Genomic DNA, 20,815 nt, shown 5'->3' on the forward strand with positions numbered 1-20,815 from the left:
TTGAATGTTAAGTGTGTTTATTGCTATTTTCAATCTTGGGTTTTAATGTCTGTATTTTATGGAGGTGGTGTAGCCTACTTTAAAGGCACACTTTAGAACCATTCATTAATCAATTGTCATTATTATAATTAAGAATAATGAAAGTTCACCTTCTATAAACTTCATTTATAAATGTGGTGGAATAATAATAATAGTTATTGAGAATAATAATTTCCAAGTAACACTTTGAGGAGGAGACATTATAGGATTTCATTGTAAAACTCCTTGATAGCTATAGTGGCTCCTGCTGGTTGTGGTGTGCAGGATTCCAGTGAAAATGTCACAAAATAGTGAGCAAGCCTTTGAGTTTCTCCAGAGCTGGTAATCAGGCTAGAATGTTAAGGGAAAATGAGATGATGATAAACACAGGATGTCTGCAGATTGAAACATTCTTAAGGTGAATGCTGGATCGTTGGCATCGAAATGCCAATATATTTCCCCCCACCCTCTTTAATTTGGATTTCCCCGTTCACAGGACAATCAAATAAACAAAACAAAACAAAACAAAACAAACAAACCCAGCCCCAACTACAGTCGTACCTTGGAAGCCGAACACTTTGTCACTCGGACATTTTGACTCCCAAACACCGCAAACCCGGAAGCGAGTGTTCCAGTTTGTGAAGGTTCTTTTGGAACCCGAACGTGCGGTGTGGCTTCCGATTGGCTGCAGGAGCTTCATGTAGCCAATCAGAAGCCGCGCCTTGCTTTCTGAATGTTTTGGAAGTCAAACGAACTTCTGGAACAGATTCCGTTCGGCTTCCAAGGTACCACTATACTGCCAATTGTGGGATATGTAGTTGCTTTGCTTCTGTTTCCCAGTTATGTAGTTCAATAAAGCAGTGTTTCCCAACCTTTTTTGGGCAAAGGCACACTTGTTTCATGAAAAAAATCTCGAGGCACACCACCATTACAGCCCCGTGACGTCAGCGCGCAGCGTCACGCCGGGAGGGACACACGAAAGTGTAAGTTTCAATTTCCCCCCCTCCCCCTTGCCTTCCTTCTGTGCCAACCGCCAAAAAGCCAAGAAAAAAGCCAAGACTTTAGGGCAGCAGGTCGACACGGAAGAAGCTCCTACCTAAGGACAGGTGCGACGGCCGTGTCCTCTTCTGCCACACTTGGCAGCCCTGCCTCACGGTCGTGACTCCCACCCTGATTTCTCCCCGCAGGTCGAGCGGCACAGGCAGCCCAATGTGTCCAGCCCAGACACAAGCCCCGCTTCCCCACTCTAGATCCTGAATGCGACCAAGTGCTCTGGACTCCCGAGCAGGGTGGGAAAGAGGACTCGCATCTGGTAGCCTCCGGGCTCCTCGCCTGCTCGAGGGATGGCATTGCAGGCAAGCTGCCGGCCGTCGCCATCGCCGCCCCCTCATGCGAGTGGACCTGCCCGGAGTGGTGGGCCGGGGGAGGCTCGCTCTCTGTGGGGATGTGGCCCGCACGCGCGGCCCCGCTTCCTCCTGCCCAGGGCTGAGCTCCTTACCCGCGATCTCGGTCTCGCGCACGCGGATCCCACTTATTCCGAAGCTCGCGCCACTAGCCGGGGCTCTCACACCGTGCCAGGGCGAGGCGGCGCGGCCCACTGACGTCATTGCGGCTCGCCGCCACCCTCGACTTCCCTGTTCCCTCCCCTCCCTCGGGTCGCCGTGGTTACCGAGGACTGCAAGCTGCTCGGGAGAGCGTGGGGCATTAAGTGGGAGAAGGAAAATTAAAATTAAAACTCGCCTGAAGGCCGCCTCTCCGGATATCTTTCGAAGTTTTTAATTTTTCCCGCGGCACACCAGGCAACGTCTCGCGGCACACTAGTGTGCTGCGGAACACCGGTTGGGAAACACTGCAATAAAGGTTCGTGCTGTTATCACTGTGTTTTGCCTCGTGGGAACCCACCTACACTTCAGGCAGGTCACCCTCTCTCGACCTAAACTATCTTGCAGAGTTGTGGTGAGCATGAGATGAGGAAGAGAAGCACCATCTATACCCGCTTGAGTTCCTTGGAGGAAAAGTAGGATATATAGTAAAGTAATAAATGTATGGGGGACACGGGTGGTGCTGTGGGTAAAACCTCAGCGCCTAGGACTTGCCGATTGCATGGTTGGCAGTTAGAATCCCCGCGGTGGGGTGAGCTCCCGTCTTTTGGTCCCAGCTCCTGCCCACCTAGCAGTTTGAAAGCACCCTTAAAGTGCAAGTAGATAAATAGGTACCGCTTTATAGTGGGAAGGTAAATGGCGTTCCGTGTGCTGCGCTGGCTCGCCAGAGCAGCGATGTCACACTGGCCACGTGACCCGGAAGTGTCTGCGGACGGCTCCGGCTCCTGGCCTCTAGAGTGAGATGAGCGCACAAAGCGGGGACCCCTAAAATCACAGGTGCAGAAGCCTGTGGACAAGGAGACTCGGCGGGCACCCTTTGCGCCCCCCTTTACTGCAAAGGAGCCTTTTTAAAGGCTCCGGAGTGGCATCGGGGGTGAGCGCGGTGCTGAGAGTCGCTACCCAGCCTGTGGAGAGAAGCCGCGTCGCCATGAACGGAGAGCGCCGATTCCTTCCTGAAATTTGAAACTCAAGCAGGATACCCGTGAGTAAGATTGGAAAGCTCCTGGGACTTAAAAAATCTTTAAATTTCGGCTGAAAACAGGAAAGGTTAAATTAAGGAAGTCTGCCTTCCCGGACTGCATGATAACCAAAGCAACGAAAATACAGAGCTGCAACTGAATGGAAAATAATTTGGAAATTGTTTAACCCAGACATTGAACTTGAACCTCCCCCCTAGCAGGCAGGGGCAGCGGGGAAGAATTGACTTATTGAACCTGCATGAAAAAAGTGAGAAGGGGAAAAAGATTTCTGCCGTTTTGATCTCTTGGGAAAGGACTGCCTAAATTAGCCACCGGGATTGAGAACTGTCGTCGGAGATTTGTTACAAGGTGGGGACTTTATCTGCTTGTTACAAAGTTGTGACTTTATCTGTTATAAGTTGGACTCCAGTTGAAGTTACTAATTGACAGCTTTGCTGCTGGAAATATACCAAAAAACAGATACAGAAACAGATACTATGAACTTTCTCTCTCTTCTTTGCGGGGACTTTTGGTTTCTTTGTCTCTGGGATACTTTGGATTACTTGGATTACTCCCTCTAGAGGACTGTGGGGAAACAGTAACAAAATAGACTGTAAATAATAAGTCAGTGGAATTTTCCTCTTAAAAGCTGTTCCTGTGGGAACGACCTTGGGATATGAGTGGCACGGCAGAAGAGATAGCAACAAGATCTAAAAGCAAAGCTGCACAAAAGAAAAGGGGCTCAATATCTGGCTCAGCACCAGCAGGTGCAGCCGGGCAGGAAAAAGTGACAAATTTACCCATGGATACAGTGACACAGGCACTGGTTAAAATAAATGAAGCATTAGAAGCTTTGACTAAGCAGAGTACAGAAAATTCCAGGCAGTTGACAGATCTTTCAACAAAACTAGATCTGAATACTAAAAGCATCACGTCTAATGCAGAGACTATAAATAAATTAATTGAAGAGAATTCTACAATCCGAAAAATTGCTGAAGAAGCAAAAACCTCTGCAGAAACTACACAGGAAAAACTAGTGCCTGTTTGTAAAAAGTTGGATGAACATGAGGCGGCCTTGTCACTATTGGAACTACAGAGGAAGGAGAGGAATTTGAGACTGAGACTTGTTCCTGAAAGCGAAAAAGATAATTTGGTGGATTTCCTCACAAAAGAGCTTTCAGAATTTTGGCAAGTAAACTTGAAGGAGGAAGAATTCAAGATAGTAACAGCGTTCAGACTGGGTCGGAGACAAAATATAAAGAAACCAAGGGACTGTTTGATAACTTTTAAGATCTAAAGAGGAAAGAGACAGAATATTAAGCCTACATTTTCAAAAAACTTTAGAGATTGAGGATGTCTTCGTGCAGATCTACAAGGATATCCCTAAATACATTCTGGAGGTGAGAACACACTATAAGGACTTGGTCAACCTGTTGAGAAAGAACAATATACCATTCAGGTGGGAGTATCCACAAGGCCTGTCCTTTAGCTACAAAGGAAAGAAAGTTAAAATAAAAACAGTGCAAGATAAAGAGCATTTTCTAGAAAGAAATGAAGAGGACCTTCTGAAGGAAGTAGTGGAACAGACTACAGAAGTAAAAGGGATATCAGAAATTTCGAACTTAACATTTGAGCTTAAATCACCTACACAGGAAGAAGAACTGCTTGGAGCAGTTGGAGGAGCAACTAAATAAACTACAAGATGGCTCTGCAATTTCTAAGCTGGAATTGTAATGGACTGAACCTTCCCAGGAAAAGACGCGAGGTCTTTCATATTTTGAAAAAAGAACAATTGGACTTGATTTGCTTGCAAGAAACCCACGTGACTAGGGTACATAGAAAATTACTTATTAATAAAAGACTAGGCCAAGAATTTATTTCATCAGACAAAGTAAAGAAAAGAGGGGTGGTCATCTACGCAAAGGAAAGGTTGGCCCCAAAATTAATCTTTAAAGATGAGCAAGGAAGATATTTGGCAATTGAAATTCAAGTCCAAGGAGAAAAAACTATTGATTCTAGGGATTTATGCACCGAATGAAGGGAAGTCAGAATTTTTCAAGAAATTGCATGAGACCTTAATGGACTATATGGATTACAATGTAATCATGATGGGAGACATGAATGGAGTTGTCTCCACAAATATGGACAAAGCACAAAGACAGGTGGTTTCTAAGGATGGGAGACTACCAAAGACTTTCTTCGAAATGACAGACAATATGGACTTGATTGACATTTGGAGAACAAGGAACCCTCTCGAGAGAGAGGGAACTTTTTTCTCTGAAGCAAAAATGACTTGGACAAGAATCGACCAAATTTGGGTGACTAGTGGAATGGCACCAAAGATTAAGAAAGTGGAAATCTGCCCAAAGACTTGCTCCGACCATAATGCCGTAAAGATGGAGATGAAATTAACAACAGCTGACTCCTTTAGGTGGAGGATGAATGACTCTCTATTTAGAGACGAAGAGGTTTATAAAAAGGCCCAGAAAACTGTGAAGGATTACTTTGAGATAAATCTGAGGACAGAGGTGGAGAAAAGAATAATTTGGGACGCAAGCAAAGCCGTCATGCGAGGATTCCTAATACAACAGAATACTATAAAAAGGAAGAGACAGAATGAGAAGAAGGATAAGATCATGGAAAAAATAAAAGAAGGAGAAAAAAAATTGAGATCAAAGCCAAAGTCTCATGAAATTTTGAGAGAAATTAAGTTGTATCAGAGGCAATACATGGAACTGATGAACCAGGAGATAGAATGGAAAATAAAGCAAATGAGACAAAAAACATTTGAATTGGCAGACAAATGTGGGAAACTCTTGGCATGGCAACTGAGGAAGAGACAGAAATTGAATACAGTCACAAATTTAGAGGTTGAAGGAAGGAATATTTATAAGCCAAACGAGATCAGAAACTGCTTTCAGAGTTATTTCAGGAAATTATATGCACAAGGGCCGGTGAATGAAGAAGAAATAGAAGAGTTCATTAAGAAATATGGATTACCAAAAATTTCAGACCAAAGTAAAGTGATTTTGAACCAGAAAATAACAGAACAAGAAATAGAGGGAGCCATTCAAAACATGCAATTGGGAAAATCTCCGGGACCGGATGGATTGACTTCCAGATACTACAAAGCTTTGAAAGAATGGTTGGTACAACCATTGAAGGAAGTCTGTAATGAAATTTTGGAAGGGAAGAAGGCACCCGAATCGTGGAAGGAAGCGTATATTACACTTATACCAAAAACTGAGACTGAGAAGAACCAGGTTAAGAACTACCGCCCTATATCACTACTCAATGTGGATTACAAAATTTTTGCAGACATTTTGGCAAAAAGATTGAAAAGGGTATTGGTTGGAGAGATTCATAAGGAGCAAGCAGGCTTTCTCCCAGGTAGACATTTGTCAGATAACGTGAGAAACATAATAGACATTATGAAATTATTAGAAACCAATATTAATACCAAAGCAGTATTAATATTTGTGGATGCGGAGAAAGCCTTTGACAATATTTCTTGGAGCTTTATGAAGAAGAATCTACAAGGGATGGGGGTAGGCCAAGGTTTTGAGAATGGTATAGGTGCAATTTACTCTGAGCAAAAAGCAAAGTTAATTGTAAATAATGTGGTAACTGAAGAATTTAATATTGAAAAAGGGACACGACAGGGGTGCCCAATATCCCCATTACTTTTTATATCTGTCTTGGAGGTTTTGTTAAACATTATCAGAGGGGACCAGCTGGTTAAAGGGATTTAGGTCGGAGCCAAACAGTACAAACTGAGAGCATTTGCAGATGACCTGGTATTGACTTTACAGGAGCCAGACACTAGCACGAAAAGAGTTTTAGAATTAATTCAAATATTTGGTCAAGTAGCAGGCTTTAGGCTGAACAAGCAGAAAACGAAAGTATTGGAGAAAAATTTAACAGTTCCTGAAAGAGAGAGGTTTCATAGTGAAACTGGTTTAATGGTAGCAAAGAAAGTGAAATACCTGGGGGTTAACTTGACGTCTAAGAATGTGAATTTATTCAAAGACAACTATGAGAAAGGTTGGACAGAAATTAAGAAAGATTTAGAAATATGGTCAAATCTAAGACTTTCCTTGTTAGGCCGAATTGCTGTTATCAAGATGAATGTGTTGCCAAGAATGCTGTTTTTATTTCAAACATTACAGATTCTGGATAAAATGGACTGTTTCAAGAGGTGGCAGAAAGATATATCTAAATTTGTCTGGCAGGGCAAAAAGCCCAGAATAAAATTAAAGATATTAACTGATGCAAAAGAAAGAGGGGGGTTTGCCCTGCCGGACTTAAAACTATATTATGAATCAGCGGCTTTCTGCTGGTTGAAAGATTGGCTACTTCTTGAGAACACGGACATTTTAGACTTGGAAGGTTTCAAGAACAGGTTTGGTTGGCATGCATATATATGGTATAACAAGGTAAAATCTCATAAAGGTTTTAAAAGCCATATTGTTAGGAAAGCACTATACAATGTTTGGATTCGATATAAAGACTTGCTGGAAAACAAAACCCCTAGGTGGTTGTCACCAATGGAGGCTAAGGAAGTAAAAAAACTTAATATGGATTCTAAATGGCCAAAATACTCCGAAATTCTAGAACAAGAAGGAGGAAAAGTGAAATTACGGAGTTATGAGAATTTGAAGTTTAAAGTAAGAGATTGGCTTCATTACCTTCAGATAAATGAGGTATTCAAACAGGACAGGAAAATTGGCTTCCAGGTGGAGAGATCAAAATTAGAAACGGAATTGTTAGAACCCAATACCAAGAATTTGTCAAGAATGTATAACTTGCTGTTGAAGTGGAATACACAGGATGAAACAGTTAAATCAGCTATGATTAAGTGGGCACAAGATATTGGTCAGGACATTATGTTTGCTGACTGGGAACAGTTATGGACCACCGGTATAAAGTTTACGGCATGTAATGCCTTAAGAGAGAATATTATGAAAATGATTTATAGGTGGTACATGACCCCAGTCAAGCTTGCAAAAATCTATCACTTGCCCAATAATAAATGCTGGAAATGTAATGAGACTGAAGGTACCTTTTATCACCTTTGGTGGACGTGCCCGAGGATTAAGGCTTTCTGGGAAATGATTTATAATGAAATTAAGAAGGTCCTTAAATGTACCTTTCACAAGAAACCAGAGGCCTTTCTCCTGGGCATGGTTGGCCAATTGGTGTCAAGGAAGGATAGGACGTTTTTTATGTATGCTACCACAGCAGCAAGGATTCTCTTAGCAAAGTATTGGAAGACACAAGAACTACCCATGCTGGAAGAATGGCAGATGAAGGTGATTGATTACATGGGACTGGCTGAGATGACTGGCAGAATCCGTGACCAAGGAAAAGAGACGGTGGAAGAAGATTGGAAGAAATTTAAAGTCTATCTCAAGAACTGTTATAAAATTAATGAGTGTTAAAATGTCAAGGGTATTGGAAAAAATAGAATTACAGCTGTAAATGATTGGGTAAAGGAGGTAAGATCAAAGAAAGTGCACAAACATGTTAATGAAGCGAGGGGGTTGCTGAAATTTTTTTTAAAAAAGGGATGCAGAAAAGGGAGGCATGGGGAAGTCGGCGAAACAAGTTTAAGAAAAGGAGGTTATGAAACTATATGTGTTTATATGTTTTGTTTTTTGTTTTGTTTGTTGTTGTATTGTGAAGTGTATTGTGTTTATTTTATGTTGGAAAATCAATAAAAATTTTATATATATATATAAAAAAAAATAGAGTGAGATGAGCGCACAACCCTAGAGTCTGACAAGACTGGCCCGTATGGGCAGGGGTACCTTTACCTTTACCTTTAGTAAATGTATAGGCCAGATATAAGTTCTCCAAACTTCTGTTCCGTAAAGCCTCTAGAGCTATATTTCAGTATGCTCTTCTTTTGTTTTTAGCAGGCTTGCGTTTAAATGTGGCTTGATTGGTATCCTAAGTTCATTTCCGTGACTTGTTCCTTTTGTGGCTTTAGCCATTCTTTTGCAGGGGGCGGGTGGCTGTGGAGGTTGAAAGGAGGTATAAATACAAAAATAAAGCTCTCCCCCCCCTTCTCTCTCCTGATTGGCAGACCCCCAAAGGCACTTGTGCCGAATCTGTGAAAACCGCCATTGATGCAGGTTACCGCCACATTGACGGTGCTTTTGTGTATTACAACGAACATGAAGTGGGACAGGCCATCCGGGAGAAGATCTCTGAAGGAAAGGTCAAGCGTGAAGACATCTTTTATTGTGGCAAGGTGAGAAATCCTAATTATTGGTGAGGGTGGGGAGTGTCAGGAACACATCTCGTTGGCCTTAACCTGCATTTTGTTTTCTTCAAGTCAAAGGTGAAATGCGGGAGGTTTTGGCAGGTAAGGAATCAAAGGAAAATTGTGTGCAGGGCAAACAACATTGGAAGGAGCTACAAGCCACACTCTCCAACCATCCTGAAATTCCTGGGACAGTCCCCAAAATCCTTTAGCCATCCCGGCTTCTCACGGTGTCACGGACAGTCCCGATCTCCTAAGAAAATCTCTCCTTGCTCTCTGTGCCATCATTAATTATTTGCTTGGCTGATGGACTGGTGTCAAGGGTCATTTCTCACAAATGCTTTATATGTAGCTTCAAAAAGAATATATATATATATATAAATTTACTGTCTCCACCCCTCAAGAAAGATATTGTAATGATATGAGAAGCCTTTCTTCAGATTCTGCTCTTCAGCAACTTAACGTCTTTGCCATTGGCCTTGACAAGTTTCCTCTTAAAATTCCCATATTGAAAATTACAATAATATAAAACAATATACGTAATAATAATAAAAAAAATCCCAGTGCAATCAAAGATAATAGACCCACTTAGGATTTTAAAGAATCTCCTGGTCTCACTACACTAATCCTTTCCTCTTTTTTTGCTACACAGAATTTCCTTGCTGTTAAAGCACACAGAGCTGTTCCGTAGGTCACAGAAGAGTACACATTTCCTAATAAAAATACTAAGTTCTTGTTTGAAAGAGTTGGTTAATTGGTTAACAGCCTGCCCGCTGCTCCAAACCTTGAGGGGAAGGGCAGGCAGCTGGCAGAGCAGCACCCCCGCCCCCATTCAGCAGCCCAGGAGTGTGGGGCATGGGCGCACAGCCCTCCCCTTGCTCCAAAGCTTCCCGGGGCTGCAGGGGGCAGCTGAGGCTGCCGGCAGACGAGCGCGGCTCCACCCCCCACCCCCCAAGAGCAGTCCAAGAGCATGCCGCACTCCGGCAATTTGGCTCCAGGGACCACACATTCGCTCCATAGGACGCACAGACATTTCCCCTTACTTTTTAAGAGTAAAAAAGTGCGTCCTATGGAGCAAAAAATACGGTATTTCCCAAGTACCTTTGCCTCAGCACATCATAGAAGAAGCATTTCAGCAAACAATGTTATGGTTCAAATTACATGTACAGGTGATGAGATTAGACAAATTCATGGAGGATAAGGCTATTCTATCTCCACAGTCAGAAACGGCATGGATACCTGTTAAGCCATTGGGATGTCCTAGCTCCTGCCCCCAAAACATACAAGCAGAGGCTCTTACTTGTAAGTAAGATAGAGATATTTCTTAGGGCAAATAATGATACAGATTCAGGAGCAGACAAGAGGCTTAGAAGTCATGATTCAAGAATTCAAGAGCAGGGCAAGAGGTTCAGAACTGGACAGAAGCAACAGAGATGTCCCAACAACTTGACACACCCCATCTGCCAAGCTTTTAAAGACAAGGTGTAGCATGCTCACCTGCGACACTTGCTCACCATGGGGGAATGTTGAGACTATACCATTTATAGTTTTGTACACACGTAACATAGAGGCTTCAACATATGCACACACTTTCATCCTCCATCTATTTATTATTATTATTAAATTTGTATACTGCCCTTCATCCATAGATTTCAGAGTGGTTCACAACAAAAAAATTACAATATAAAAAAATAATATGTAAGCAAGAGGCATGATCACAGTTCAATGAAATATTACAGCCATGCAAATGCACTCAGGTAGGGCACAGAAGAAGGGGAAGAAATGGAGGCATTGAGAGATTTTACTTTCTTGGGCTCCATGATCACTGCAGGTGGTGACAGCAGTCGTGAAATTAAAAGACGCCTGCTTCTTGGGAGAAAAGCAATGACAAACCTAGACAGCATCTTAAAAAGCAGAGACATCACCTTGCCAACAAAGGTCCGAATAGTTAAAGCTATGGTTTTCCCAGTAGTGATGTATGGAAGTGAGAGCTAGACCATAGAGAAGGCTGATCGCCGAAGAATTGATGCTTTTGAATTATGGTGCTGGAGGAGACTCTTGAGAGTCTCATGGACTGCAAGAATATCAAACCTATCCATTCTTAAGGAAATCAGCCCTGAGTGCTCACTGGAAGGACAGATCCTGAAGCTGAGGCTCCAATACTTTGGCCACCTCATGAGAAGAGAAGACTCCCTGGAAAAGACCCTGATGTTGGGAAAGATTGAGGGCACAAGGAGAAGGGGACAACAGAGGACGAGATGGTTGGACAGTGTTCTCGAAGCTACCAGCATGATTTTGACCAAACTGTGGGAGGCAGTGGAAGACAGGAGTGCCTGGCGTGCTCTGGTCCATGGGGGCACGAAGAGTTGGACACGACTAAATAACAGGGCACAGAACAGGGGCAGTGCGGAGCATGGCATGGGAACAGCCCCCAGGCCCAGAGAGAGAGGCATGGAGGGCTACATTTGGACCCCAAGCCTAACATTTTCGACTTCTTATTTAAGGCCAACTCCACAAGGTCCTCTAGCAAAAAGACCCTGTGTGGCTGAACAGTGAAAGGCAGAGGTTTTCAACCTTTTTGAGTCCACAGTTCCCTTGACCAACTACATTCTTTCTGTGGCACCCCTGTGGGGCTCAGGAGCCCAGTTATGTCACCCCTTCCCTGCAGAGCTGGCAGCCTCTCACCCTTTTTTGAACACCCTCCCTTGTGTAGTGTTCCCTCAGCCTCCTCTCTTCTTCCCTCTCATTGGGAGTCCTCCAGGCAGCTACTGCTGCCACCCCCAGTCTCTGAGCTGACCCCTCTGCCCCAAAGAGAGGTACCTCTCAGAGGACCATTCGCCTGTGGAGCTTATAGCCAGGGATGCTGCAATAAACAGCTGTACAAGCCTTTGGGAGGCAGAGACACAAGGAGAAGAGAAGAGAAGAGAAGAGGAGTTTTGGATTTGATATCCCGCTTTATCACTACCTGAAGGAGTCTCAAAGCGGCTAACATTCTCCTTTCCCTTCCTCCCCCACAATAAACACTCTGTGAGGTGAGTGGGGCTGAGAGGCTTCAGAGAAGTGCGACTGGCCCAAGGTCACCCAGCAGCTGCATGTGGAGGAGTGGGGAAGCGAACCCAGTTCACCAGATTACAAGTCCACCGCTCTTAACCACTACACCACACTGGCTCTCCTACAAGCCTACTGCTATCTAAATAGAACTGTTTGGTTTTCTGTATTCTTGCCAGTGTATCATAAACAAAGATGTTGCAAAAGTGCTATTTCCTCTGTTGCACATCTGTCCTTCCCTCACCCCTTTGCCTAACCCAGCAATGTTTTTGAATGTTTCCTGGCTCTCTCTTACAAGCTCACCATTAGTTATGCACCAGGTTGTGCCCAAGCATCCATCTGGATGGGAAGCAAAAAACAACTGGGTGGGAGGAAAAAGAGACAGAGGCCGGTGTTGCCTGTGGTACCCCTGGCCATCATTCAAGGTACCCCAGGCTTCCACAGCACGCTGGTTGAAAACCACTGGTTAAGAGCATTGCTAAAGCCTTGTCTCTATTACCTCCACTGCTGTTTACTAACCTAAAGGGAATATTCCAGCTGTTCCTGTTTCATGCTACTTTTTATTTTTTAAATTCAGAGCCATGACAATGCAGTTTGGGAGGCGAGCTGCGGAGTAGGAAAAGGGGGGTGGGGAGACTCCCTAAGAATCCCAAGGACTTCTGAAATTGAAGAATGGTTGGTATAAATGTGGTTCCAATTACCCTTGAGACTGCCCCATTAAGCAGCTGGCTTTCAAGGAGGGAAGGGCTGAAAATAAAAGCCAGAATCCCTTAGGCTGAGGCTCCGTCTCTGAAGCTGCTAATTGATCTGTGCCGGACTGCAGGAAATGGCTAATTTCTTGTGTCTAAGTCTTGATTTTTATATTTTTGAAAAGGAAGAGGAGGCCGCTGAAATCTAGACAGCAATCTTTAAGCCTTAATCTCCAGTCAAGTAAACCTCTTGAATGAGGGAGAAGTTGGTCTCAAAGCCACCGATGAAGTGTTATTTCACAAATCCTGAGTGGCTGGTTGGTGCCTAATGAGAAAAAGAGAGCTATAGAATTCCTAACATGAGAAAATGGTCAAAAACTGTCCAAGTCACAATGTGGCTACATTTTTATATGACCGTGTGGTTGTAATGGTCAGAGAGCTGGACTAGGAGACCAGGGTTCAAATCTCCACTCAGCCATGAAGCACGCAGGAATGACCTTGGGCTAGTCACTGTCTCTGAGCCTACCTCAAAGGGTTGTTGTGAGATTAAAATCGGAAGCAGAGAAGAACAGTGTATGCAGCCTTGAGCTCCTTAGAGGAAAGGTGGGATAGAAATGTCATAATAAATAACAATAAATAGATGATAAGAAGCATGACATTCAAATAGGGCATCCAGATCGACCGCTGGGTCCACCTAGTGCTGCTAGCCAGCTTGGAGCAACAAATCTTGCATATCCTTCACACTGGTAACATTGCCTTAGTTCATCTGAGACCTTGCAGACCAGGCATAGGCAAACTCGGCACTCCAGATATTTTGAGACTACAATTCCCATCATCCCTGGTCACTGGTCCTGTTAGCTAGGGATGATGGGAGTTGTAGTCCCAAAACATCTGGAGGGCCGAGTTTGCCTATGCCTGTTGCAGACCATTCTGCTTGCCAGATTCCAAAATCTAGACACACAGAGAGAGATTTCTGCCCTAAAGAAATACATTGGGCCGTAACCCATGAGGCACAGTTCTTGATGAAAATTTGCTTTCATTCTGCTCCATAGATACTGTGGGGAATTTTCCTTGAGATACCATTGGCTACGCCCACAAGATACATTAAAAAAACCCACCTTATATCATCTCAGCATTCATGGAGAATCCTGGGAACTGAAATTTGTTAAAGGTGCTGGAAATTTTAGCTCTGTGAGGTCAGCGCTCTATAGTTTGTTAAGTCAGAAAGTGGCATAAGAGTGCTTTAAATGCATTGTGTGGATGTGGAAAGGGATATATTAAGTTGCTGATTATTGGTCTAATACAGTGGAACCTTGGTTCTCGAACTTAATCTGTTCGACTCCCGAAACGTTAGAAAACCAAGGCATGGCTTCTGATTAGCGCAGGCACCCCGGAAACAATAGCCGACAGCTCCATCGGACGTTCAGCTTCCGGAAGATGTTCGAAAATCGGATCACTTACTTCCAGGTTTTTGGCATTTGGGAGCCGATTTGTTTGTCAACTGAGCCATTCGAGAACCAAGGTTCCACTGTACAATCTATTATAAGTGACAGGTGTGTTGGTTTGTTGGAATATTTCTAGATAATATGATTGTTCCTTTTCCTTCTGCATAATTACGATTGTTACCATCTATTTATGGAAGCGCTTTGTCTAAAATTCTTAGGTTTTGATGATAAGCAGTGCAAAGGACACTTTGATAATCCAGTTCTAACTATCTTTACTCAAAACAGCTAGATCTCTGAAATCTGTAGAAGTTCTACAGCAGCTTTCGACAATGCCTTGCCCTCCAGAAGGTTTGGACTTCAGCTCCCATCACCCTCACTCAATTGAGCCAGTGGCTGAGGATGAAGGGAGTTGTAGTCCAACAACATCTGCAGTCTGCCAGCTTGAAGAAGGTTGAGCTGAAGTTTGGCAACTGACTCATCAGAAATTATTCCAAACTCGCAAGTGCCAGGATAATTGTGCACAATCAAAAATTATTTGCTGGCTGAAAGCAGCAGCATCTGTATTCTGGCACAGTTCTCAAAGCAAAGCATTATTTTATTTTATTGCATGCAAAGAACTTGAAGGTCCAACCCCCACCTCACCCCCGATTTCCCTACACTGCCAGAAATTTTGGTTGTTTGGCTGCTCCTCCCCACCCCCATCCCAATAGTTCTTCTATTTCATTAAGTTGAAAGCAATGTTTGCAGAGAAAGTGATGTCCTGGGACAAAAGAATAATTTGGCAGCTTCCTGGTGCTCTCGCTTATTGACACATGACTGCTATGTACACTGAGAAGATCCTCTTGAACACAAATAGTAAAAAGAGAGTTGGGAAGAGAGAAGACCCATGATGAAACAAGAAGCTAATATTTACAATGCAAAGAATAACCCAGCGTTCATAGCCTTTCCTAGAAAGGGTTTTTGTTTTTGTTTTCTGGAGCTGCTTGCCATGAAAATGATCAAATGAAGCCAAGAACTGGGTCCTATTCCTGCAGCAGAACCGTATACATAACTCCTCAGAAGTAAGCCTCGGTTAGTTAGGTGGGATTTACTCTCAGGTAACTGGGTGTAGGATTGCAGCATTACAGTTTACTTCTGTTGAAGTGGCTGCTGCTTCTGGACTGCCATGCAAGAAGAACAAAGAGTTTTGTGGCACCATAAAGGCTAACAATTTATTATGGCAAACACTTTCGTGACCTAAAATTCCTTTTGTTAGATACATCAGTGTTGGGGTTTAGTTTGGCCCAGCAGGTCTAATTTTGGCTGTGAGGCAATTATCTCCAGAGCTGTCCCTTCATATATGAGATCACGCAGATAAAGTCATGGGTTCAAAGGAACAATCAGGATACTTAATGTGTGGTCTCCAATTGGGAACTCCCAAGTGCAGCCAATCCTGGCCAAGACAGGAAGTCACCATGACATTAAGCCATCTTTCAGCCGGGATCCTGAGCTCAAGCAAAGGAAAAATGGATCATCTGACATCAAGCACTCCTTACTGCCGTTGCAATTATTGATCATGGAAAATTCCATACCCTCTGAAAGAACAGTTTTTGTTGTAACCTTGCTATTTATAATGGTTCTCCAAGTGTATCTGCCTGTGGTTAACTTCGGTCAACATGCTCTTGCAATGCCATATTTTCTTCGTTTCAGCATTTAGCTTGCGGTGAAGGTTCTATCACATTTATTTATGTTTTCTTCCTCTTCTCCCTCAAGCTGTGGAACACATGCCATCCACCAGAGCTGGTGCGTCCAACTCTGGAGAAGACATTGAAGATCTTGCAGCTTGACTACGTTGATCTCTACATTATTGAGCTGCCGATGGCTTTTAAGGTAAAGAGAAAAGTTGTGTTAGAGCTCCTCCTAGTGTGTTAGTGTGTTCCAGTCTGAACTAGGAAGAATACCTGGAGTAAACTTCACATTTACAGGTAGAGAGGCCACTGACTCACCACCCAAAATGCATCTCTCTCTCTCTCTCTCTCTCTCTCTCTCTCTCTCTCTCTCTCTCTCTCTCACACACACACACACACACACACACACACACACGGAGGCAGATTTGCATATAGGGTAAGTTGCACACACTAATTTATAAAAACATAAATTTGCCATGAATTTTTTAATTTGCCAAGCAAAGCGAGACCTTTGGTTTAACGACTTGCTCGTTCAACATTCTGTCTGTAGTGTTGGCAAGCAAGGACTGGAGAACATACAGCTTTTGTGTAGAATATGCATTCCTTGCAAACACACAAGCAGGGTATGAGGGGAGGCAAACAGGAATTCCTTTAGGCAGATCATTCTTTCATGTTTGTACCCTCAGATCTTGACAACTCCATGGAATTTTTTTCAGTCCTTTCCCTCTCCTCCCGCAAATCCCACAATGCTCCAACAGTCATTTCAAAGGGCCGCGCTACACATTACTAAATTCACTCTTTTTAAAAAGCAGGCTTCATGCTGACACTTTTCTTTTCATGGAAAATCCCAGTTCAATGCCATACACCCAGTGCAGATCAGTGTGTGTGTGTGTGTGTGTGTGTGTGTGTGTGTGTGTGTGTGTGTTGGTTTCCTGCTGAAAAACAACTCTCTGGCTGCTATGTAGTAAACAGCACCTATGGGGACACATAGCCAGGTATATGTGTATAGGTGGGATAACAGAGAAACCAGTGTGCTTGTACATGTGTTCAGAGTAATGTGTGAATCAGCATAGAGGGAAAGGCATGCAGGCATCGGCTGCTGGCCAGAAAAAGGATATTGCTGTTATTATTGTTATTTTGTGTGTGTGTGTTGTTTTAATGTATTGTATTGTAAATTGCTTTGGATATAATTTTGATCAAAAGGCAGAGTGTAACTTGTTAAAATAAATCAGACGTCACTTGAAGCCCAAGCCCCTTCTTGGGAATCAAGGAAGCAAACTTGCAAAAGGCAGTTTGTTTTGTAATGTGAGATCTCTGAAGACCACTGGAATTTCAGAATGAAATTTGGTACATGTGTTCAAGCAATGGAGATACATTTCAGCTTCAGATGACAAAGTTCAACCTCCATGTCCATTTTCTGTTAACCTAAGTACACATTTCTTCTTATATGTGCTTTCTTTCCAATTGAATCACTTACCACCTTCTTCTACACATATCTTTCTATCTTTCCAAGAAGTCCCAAGGTAACCACTGCCTCTCCCCTGGAAAGTAAAAAACAGAATACTTATGGATTGTGGATTTCTCTTCCACAAACATATTTGTGTGTGTGTTTTTCCCCTCAGCCTGGAGAGCGCATCTACCCAAAAGATGAAAATGGGAAATGGATGTACCATGAGACAGACCTATGTGCCACTTGGGAGGTGAGTAGATCTGAAGCTGCTGTGGAACAATCATCTTTGTATCTCCTAAAGCCAGGTGTGGGCAGACTTCATGCCCCTTCCTCTGTCAGAGATCCTGGCCAGCTTACCTGGTTACCTTTATCTTCATTTTTCTGGCCTGAGGCTGCTGAACAATGTCAAGTAGGTCTGGATTTTGACACTGCTCTACTTCCTCACAGTGCTCCCAAGCTAGCTTTGCTTTGGAGAATTGTGGCTCCATGAAGACTACCCCAGATAGGGCCTTATTTTCCCCCTCTCATCTGACCTTCCCATCAACACTCTATCTCACTTTTCTGCCTATTAGTTTTTTCCTTCTTCCTTTCCCCCTTTCCCCCTTCTGCTATGGAGATAAATCACTTCCTTGTCTTTCCTTATTTAAGTTCTTGAACAAAGGCTATTTCTTCAGCAAAGTCTGCCCCCTCCAGAAGCTTCTTGGCCTTCTCCTGTCCTCCTCTACATCCTGGCTCTTTCCTCACTTAGTTGCTACTGAGTCCCCTCCCTCCTTCCCTCCCTCCTTGGGGAATTGCTATAAATCTTCTACTCGGCTGCCTTCCCACTGTTTTGCCTGTTTTATTCCGACAGGCTTTGGAAGCATGTAAAGACGCAGGGCTAATGAAGTCCATTGGGGTGTCCAACTTCAACCGTAGGCAGCTGGAGATGATCCTCAACAAACCAGGACTCAAGCACAAGCCTGTCAGCAACCAGGTAATGGTGACGTGCAAAGTGAGGCAGTGACATGAGCATGCATCTTGTTGCTTTCACATCATCTGACATGCACTGTATGCGTTTGGCACTTGGGTGACGTATCAGAGTACCAAAGCATCTTGTATGGACCATTCTTACGATCTTGTAGCTGCGCCATGACGGCTGTGCTCTGCTTCCAGAGTCAGAGGCAGTAAGGCTCCTGAATACCAGCTGCTGCAAACCAGAGGAGGAGAGTGTGCTCTGATGCTCAGGTCCTGCTTGCGGGTTTCCCACAGGCATCTGGTTGGGCGTTGTGAGAACAGGCGGCTGGACCAGATGGGCCAATAGCCTGGTCCAGCAGGCTCTTCGTATGGTCTTATGCTGAGGGAACTACCCAGTGGGGAGCATATTCATGGCTTCAGATGGCTTAGTGTATGAGTGGTTAAGTAATTTCAGACATGGGACATAACGATCTTAAACCTGCCCCACTCCAGATCATAAGATGCAAGGCCAGTATCAGATTGTTGTGGGGCCCTTTGGGCAACAAGAGTAGCATTGGGCTCACGTTCAGCACCTCTCCTTCCTCCTATAATCACCCCCCCACCAACCCCCCCCTAAAATACATCTTACCCAAGACTTCTTCCCCCTCTCTCACAAATGCACTCATGTCTCTTCTTCCACTCATCTTTCTCTACCTAAATATGTTGCATGTCTTATCCAATTCTACAATTATATGACTCTATGAGAGCCCACCTAGTATAGCATCTGGTTCTCACAATCAGATCCCTATGAGAAGCTCACAAATAGGATCTGAATGTGGCAGCCTTCAGCCCACCTTTGATTCCCACTTGAGGCATGGTAGACCTTCATTCATTCAGACACCCTTGCTTATTTTTCTCTCCCCACCCCCACTCATTTCATCCCACATCCATATCACACAAATCATACACCTCCAGTCCTCTCTGTCCCCCCTCCCCACAAACCAGGTATTCTCCAACTTGTCCCTATATTCATCAGTGAAAATATTTGACATGCCATTACAATAATAAGGATAACATGATCACTGATCTTGTGAATTGCCATCAGCTCTTTGGAAAAGGTCAGAGAAAGGAAAGAGGCTAGAAGGATGATCATAATGTTTAAATCTCAGTTCATTTTCCATGGACTCATAAACTGCAGTGACACTTAGCCTAATCTGTCTGTTTTGAGTACAAGAACACAATATCTTTATGTGGGAGAAAGAAGTGAGAAGAGCAACTACTTGGAAACTGCATGAAGGGAGAAAATAAGAGCTAAAAGACCTGAATTGGCTGGCACAAGAGTGAAGACTGCAGGAAGCAACAGGTCTATGTGTCAATCAGCCGGTCTCTAGGACAGGGGTGGCTAACCTGAGGGCTGCACTCAAGGTTGGTCAATCCACCAAGTGCCACATGTCAACAGTGGTCATAGCCAATCATGGATGAACTTCCCCAACCACACGTTTACCACTGTGTATACAAACTCACCCAGCCAACGTACCGAGAGTCACTGTGACCAGGTGACCTGCTCAGTTTGCCTCTGAGGTGCTCCCTATGAGTGGGCAACTTCCAGGCCCATCCTGTTCTCCCTTCTTAGGGATCTTTTTCTTTAAACTGGACTTGGAGAGCCCTCTAAACAGAAGACACCTTAAAATGGAGGACTGTAAATCATTGCAGCCCACTCCTCTGTACATTTGGCTCCATTTCTTGTTGAATAAGAACTGTACATGAGACATTCTGGAGCTACAAAAGCTGTGTCATCAAAAAAAGCAGATTGTGGGTCTGATTATAAAAGAATAATCTAGGAGACAATGGATTTCTGAGCACTCTGCACTTTTTTGACAAAACCCACTGAGAGAATGAGAGAGAGGGCTGGAACACAGTTTTCTTGGCAACTGGATGAGGTCAGTGTGTTCCACCAACATAAGCTTACAGTTGAATAAGCTAGCCTTATTGAAGCCTTTTCTCATCCCCACTTCCAGAGGCTCCAGTTTGAGCAAAGGAGGATTTGCATGGGCTAGAAGCCGTTCTTTACTGGGACCAGCCTTGCAATAAACTTCACAAACAATAAATCAGTCCTGGGATAAATTGGGACTGCTCCATGGAATAGATACTTTTAAATCTATGAAACATTGGCCCATGTAGATGGTTCCCAGGGTCAACAAAAGTTTGCAGAACCCTGAGAGAAGCCAGTTTTCTCCTTCCTTTCTTAGAATTTTATCCCCAAACCTTTCACAGCTTTATAATGGGACTGTATTTGTGGCAAAGATATAGAGCAGGGATTGGGGACCTCTGACCCTCCAGATGTTGTGGGACTACAACTCCCATCATCCCTGATGGGTGGTCATGCTTGTTGGCCATTATGACCATTGATTGGGGATGATGGGAGTTGTAGCCCCACAACACCTGGAGGGCCAGAGGTTCCCCATCCTTGCTATAGCAGGATGGCTTCATGGTGTATGATGTATGGTGTATGAAGAGTTTAGTTATCCAAGCAGGTTGAGGGGAGGAGGACCTAAGTGTTTCCCCTCCAGCAGTTTTTCCACTGGGTCATTAACCCAGCCTTCTGCATTCTGTCTCTGCAGATTGAATGCCACCCGTATTTCACCCAGCCCAAACTTTTAGAATTTTGCAAACAACATGACATTGTCCTTGTCGGATACAGCCCTCTAGGAACATCAAGAGATGAAAGCTGGTGAGT

General features: G+C 43.8%; 1 protein-coding gene across 1 annotated transcript in view; it reads left to right on the top strand.

Annotated features, from left to right (window-relative positions):
- Positions 1-20,815, top strand: part of AKR1D1 (aldo-keto reductase family 1 member D1) — a 43,592-nt gene that overhangs the window by 17,821 nt on the left and 4,956 nt on the right. Inside the window, exons 2-6 of the mRNA XM_028746416.2 lie at positions 8,667-8,834; positions 15,781-15,897; positions 17,318-17,395; positions 17,996-18,118; positions 20,700-20,809. Coding sequence (XP_028602249.1) covers positions 8,667-8,834; positions 15,781-15,897; positions 17,318-17,395; positions 17,996-18,118; positions 20,700-20,809 — 596 coding nt within the window. The remainder of the gene's footprint in view (positions 1-8,666; positions 8,835-15,780; positions 15,898-17,317; positions 17,396-17,995; positions 18,119-20,699; positions 20,810-20,815) is intronic.

Source organism: Podarcis muralis, chromosome 10 (assembly GCF_964188315.1).
Source record: "Podarcis muralis chromosome 10, rPodMur119.hap1.1, whole genome shotgun sequence".
Classification (NCBI taxonomy): domain Eukaryota; kingdom Metazoa; phylum Chordata; class Lepidosauria; order Squamata; family Lacertidae; genus Podarcis; species Podarcis muralis.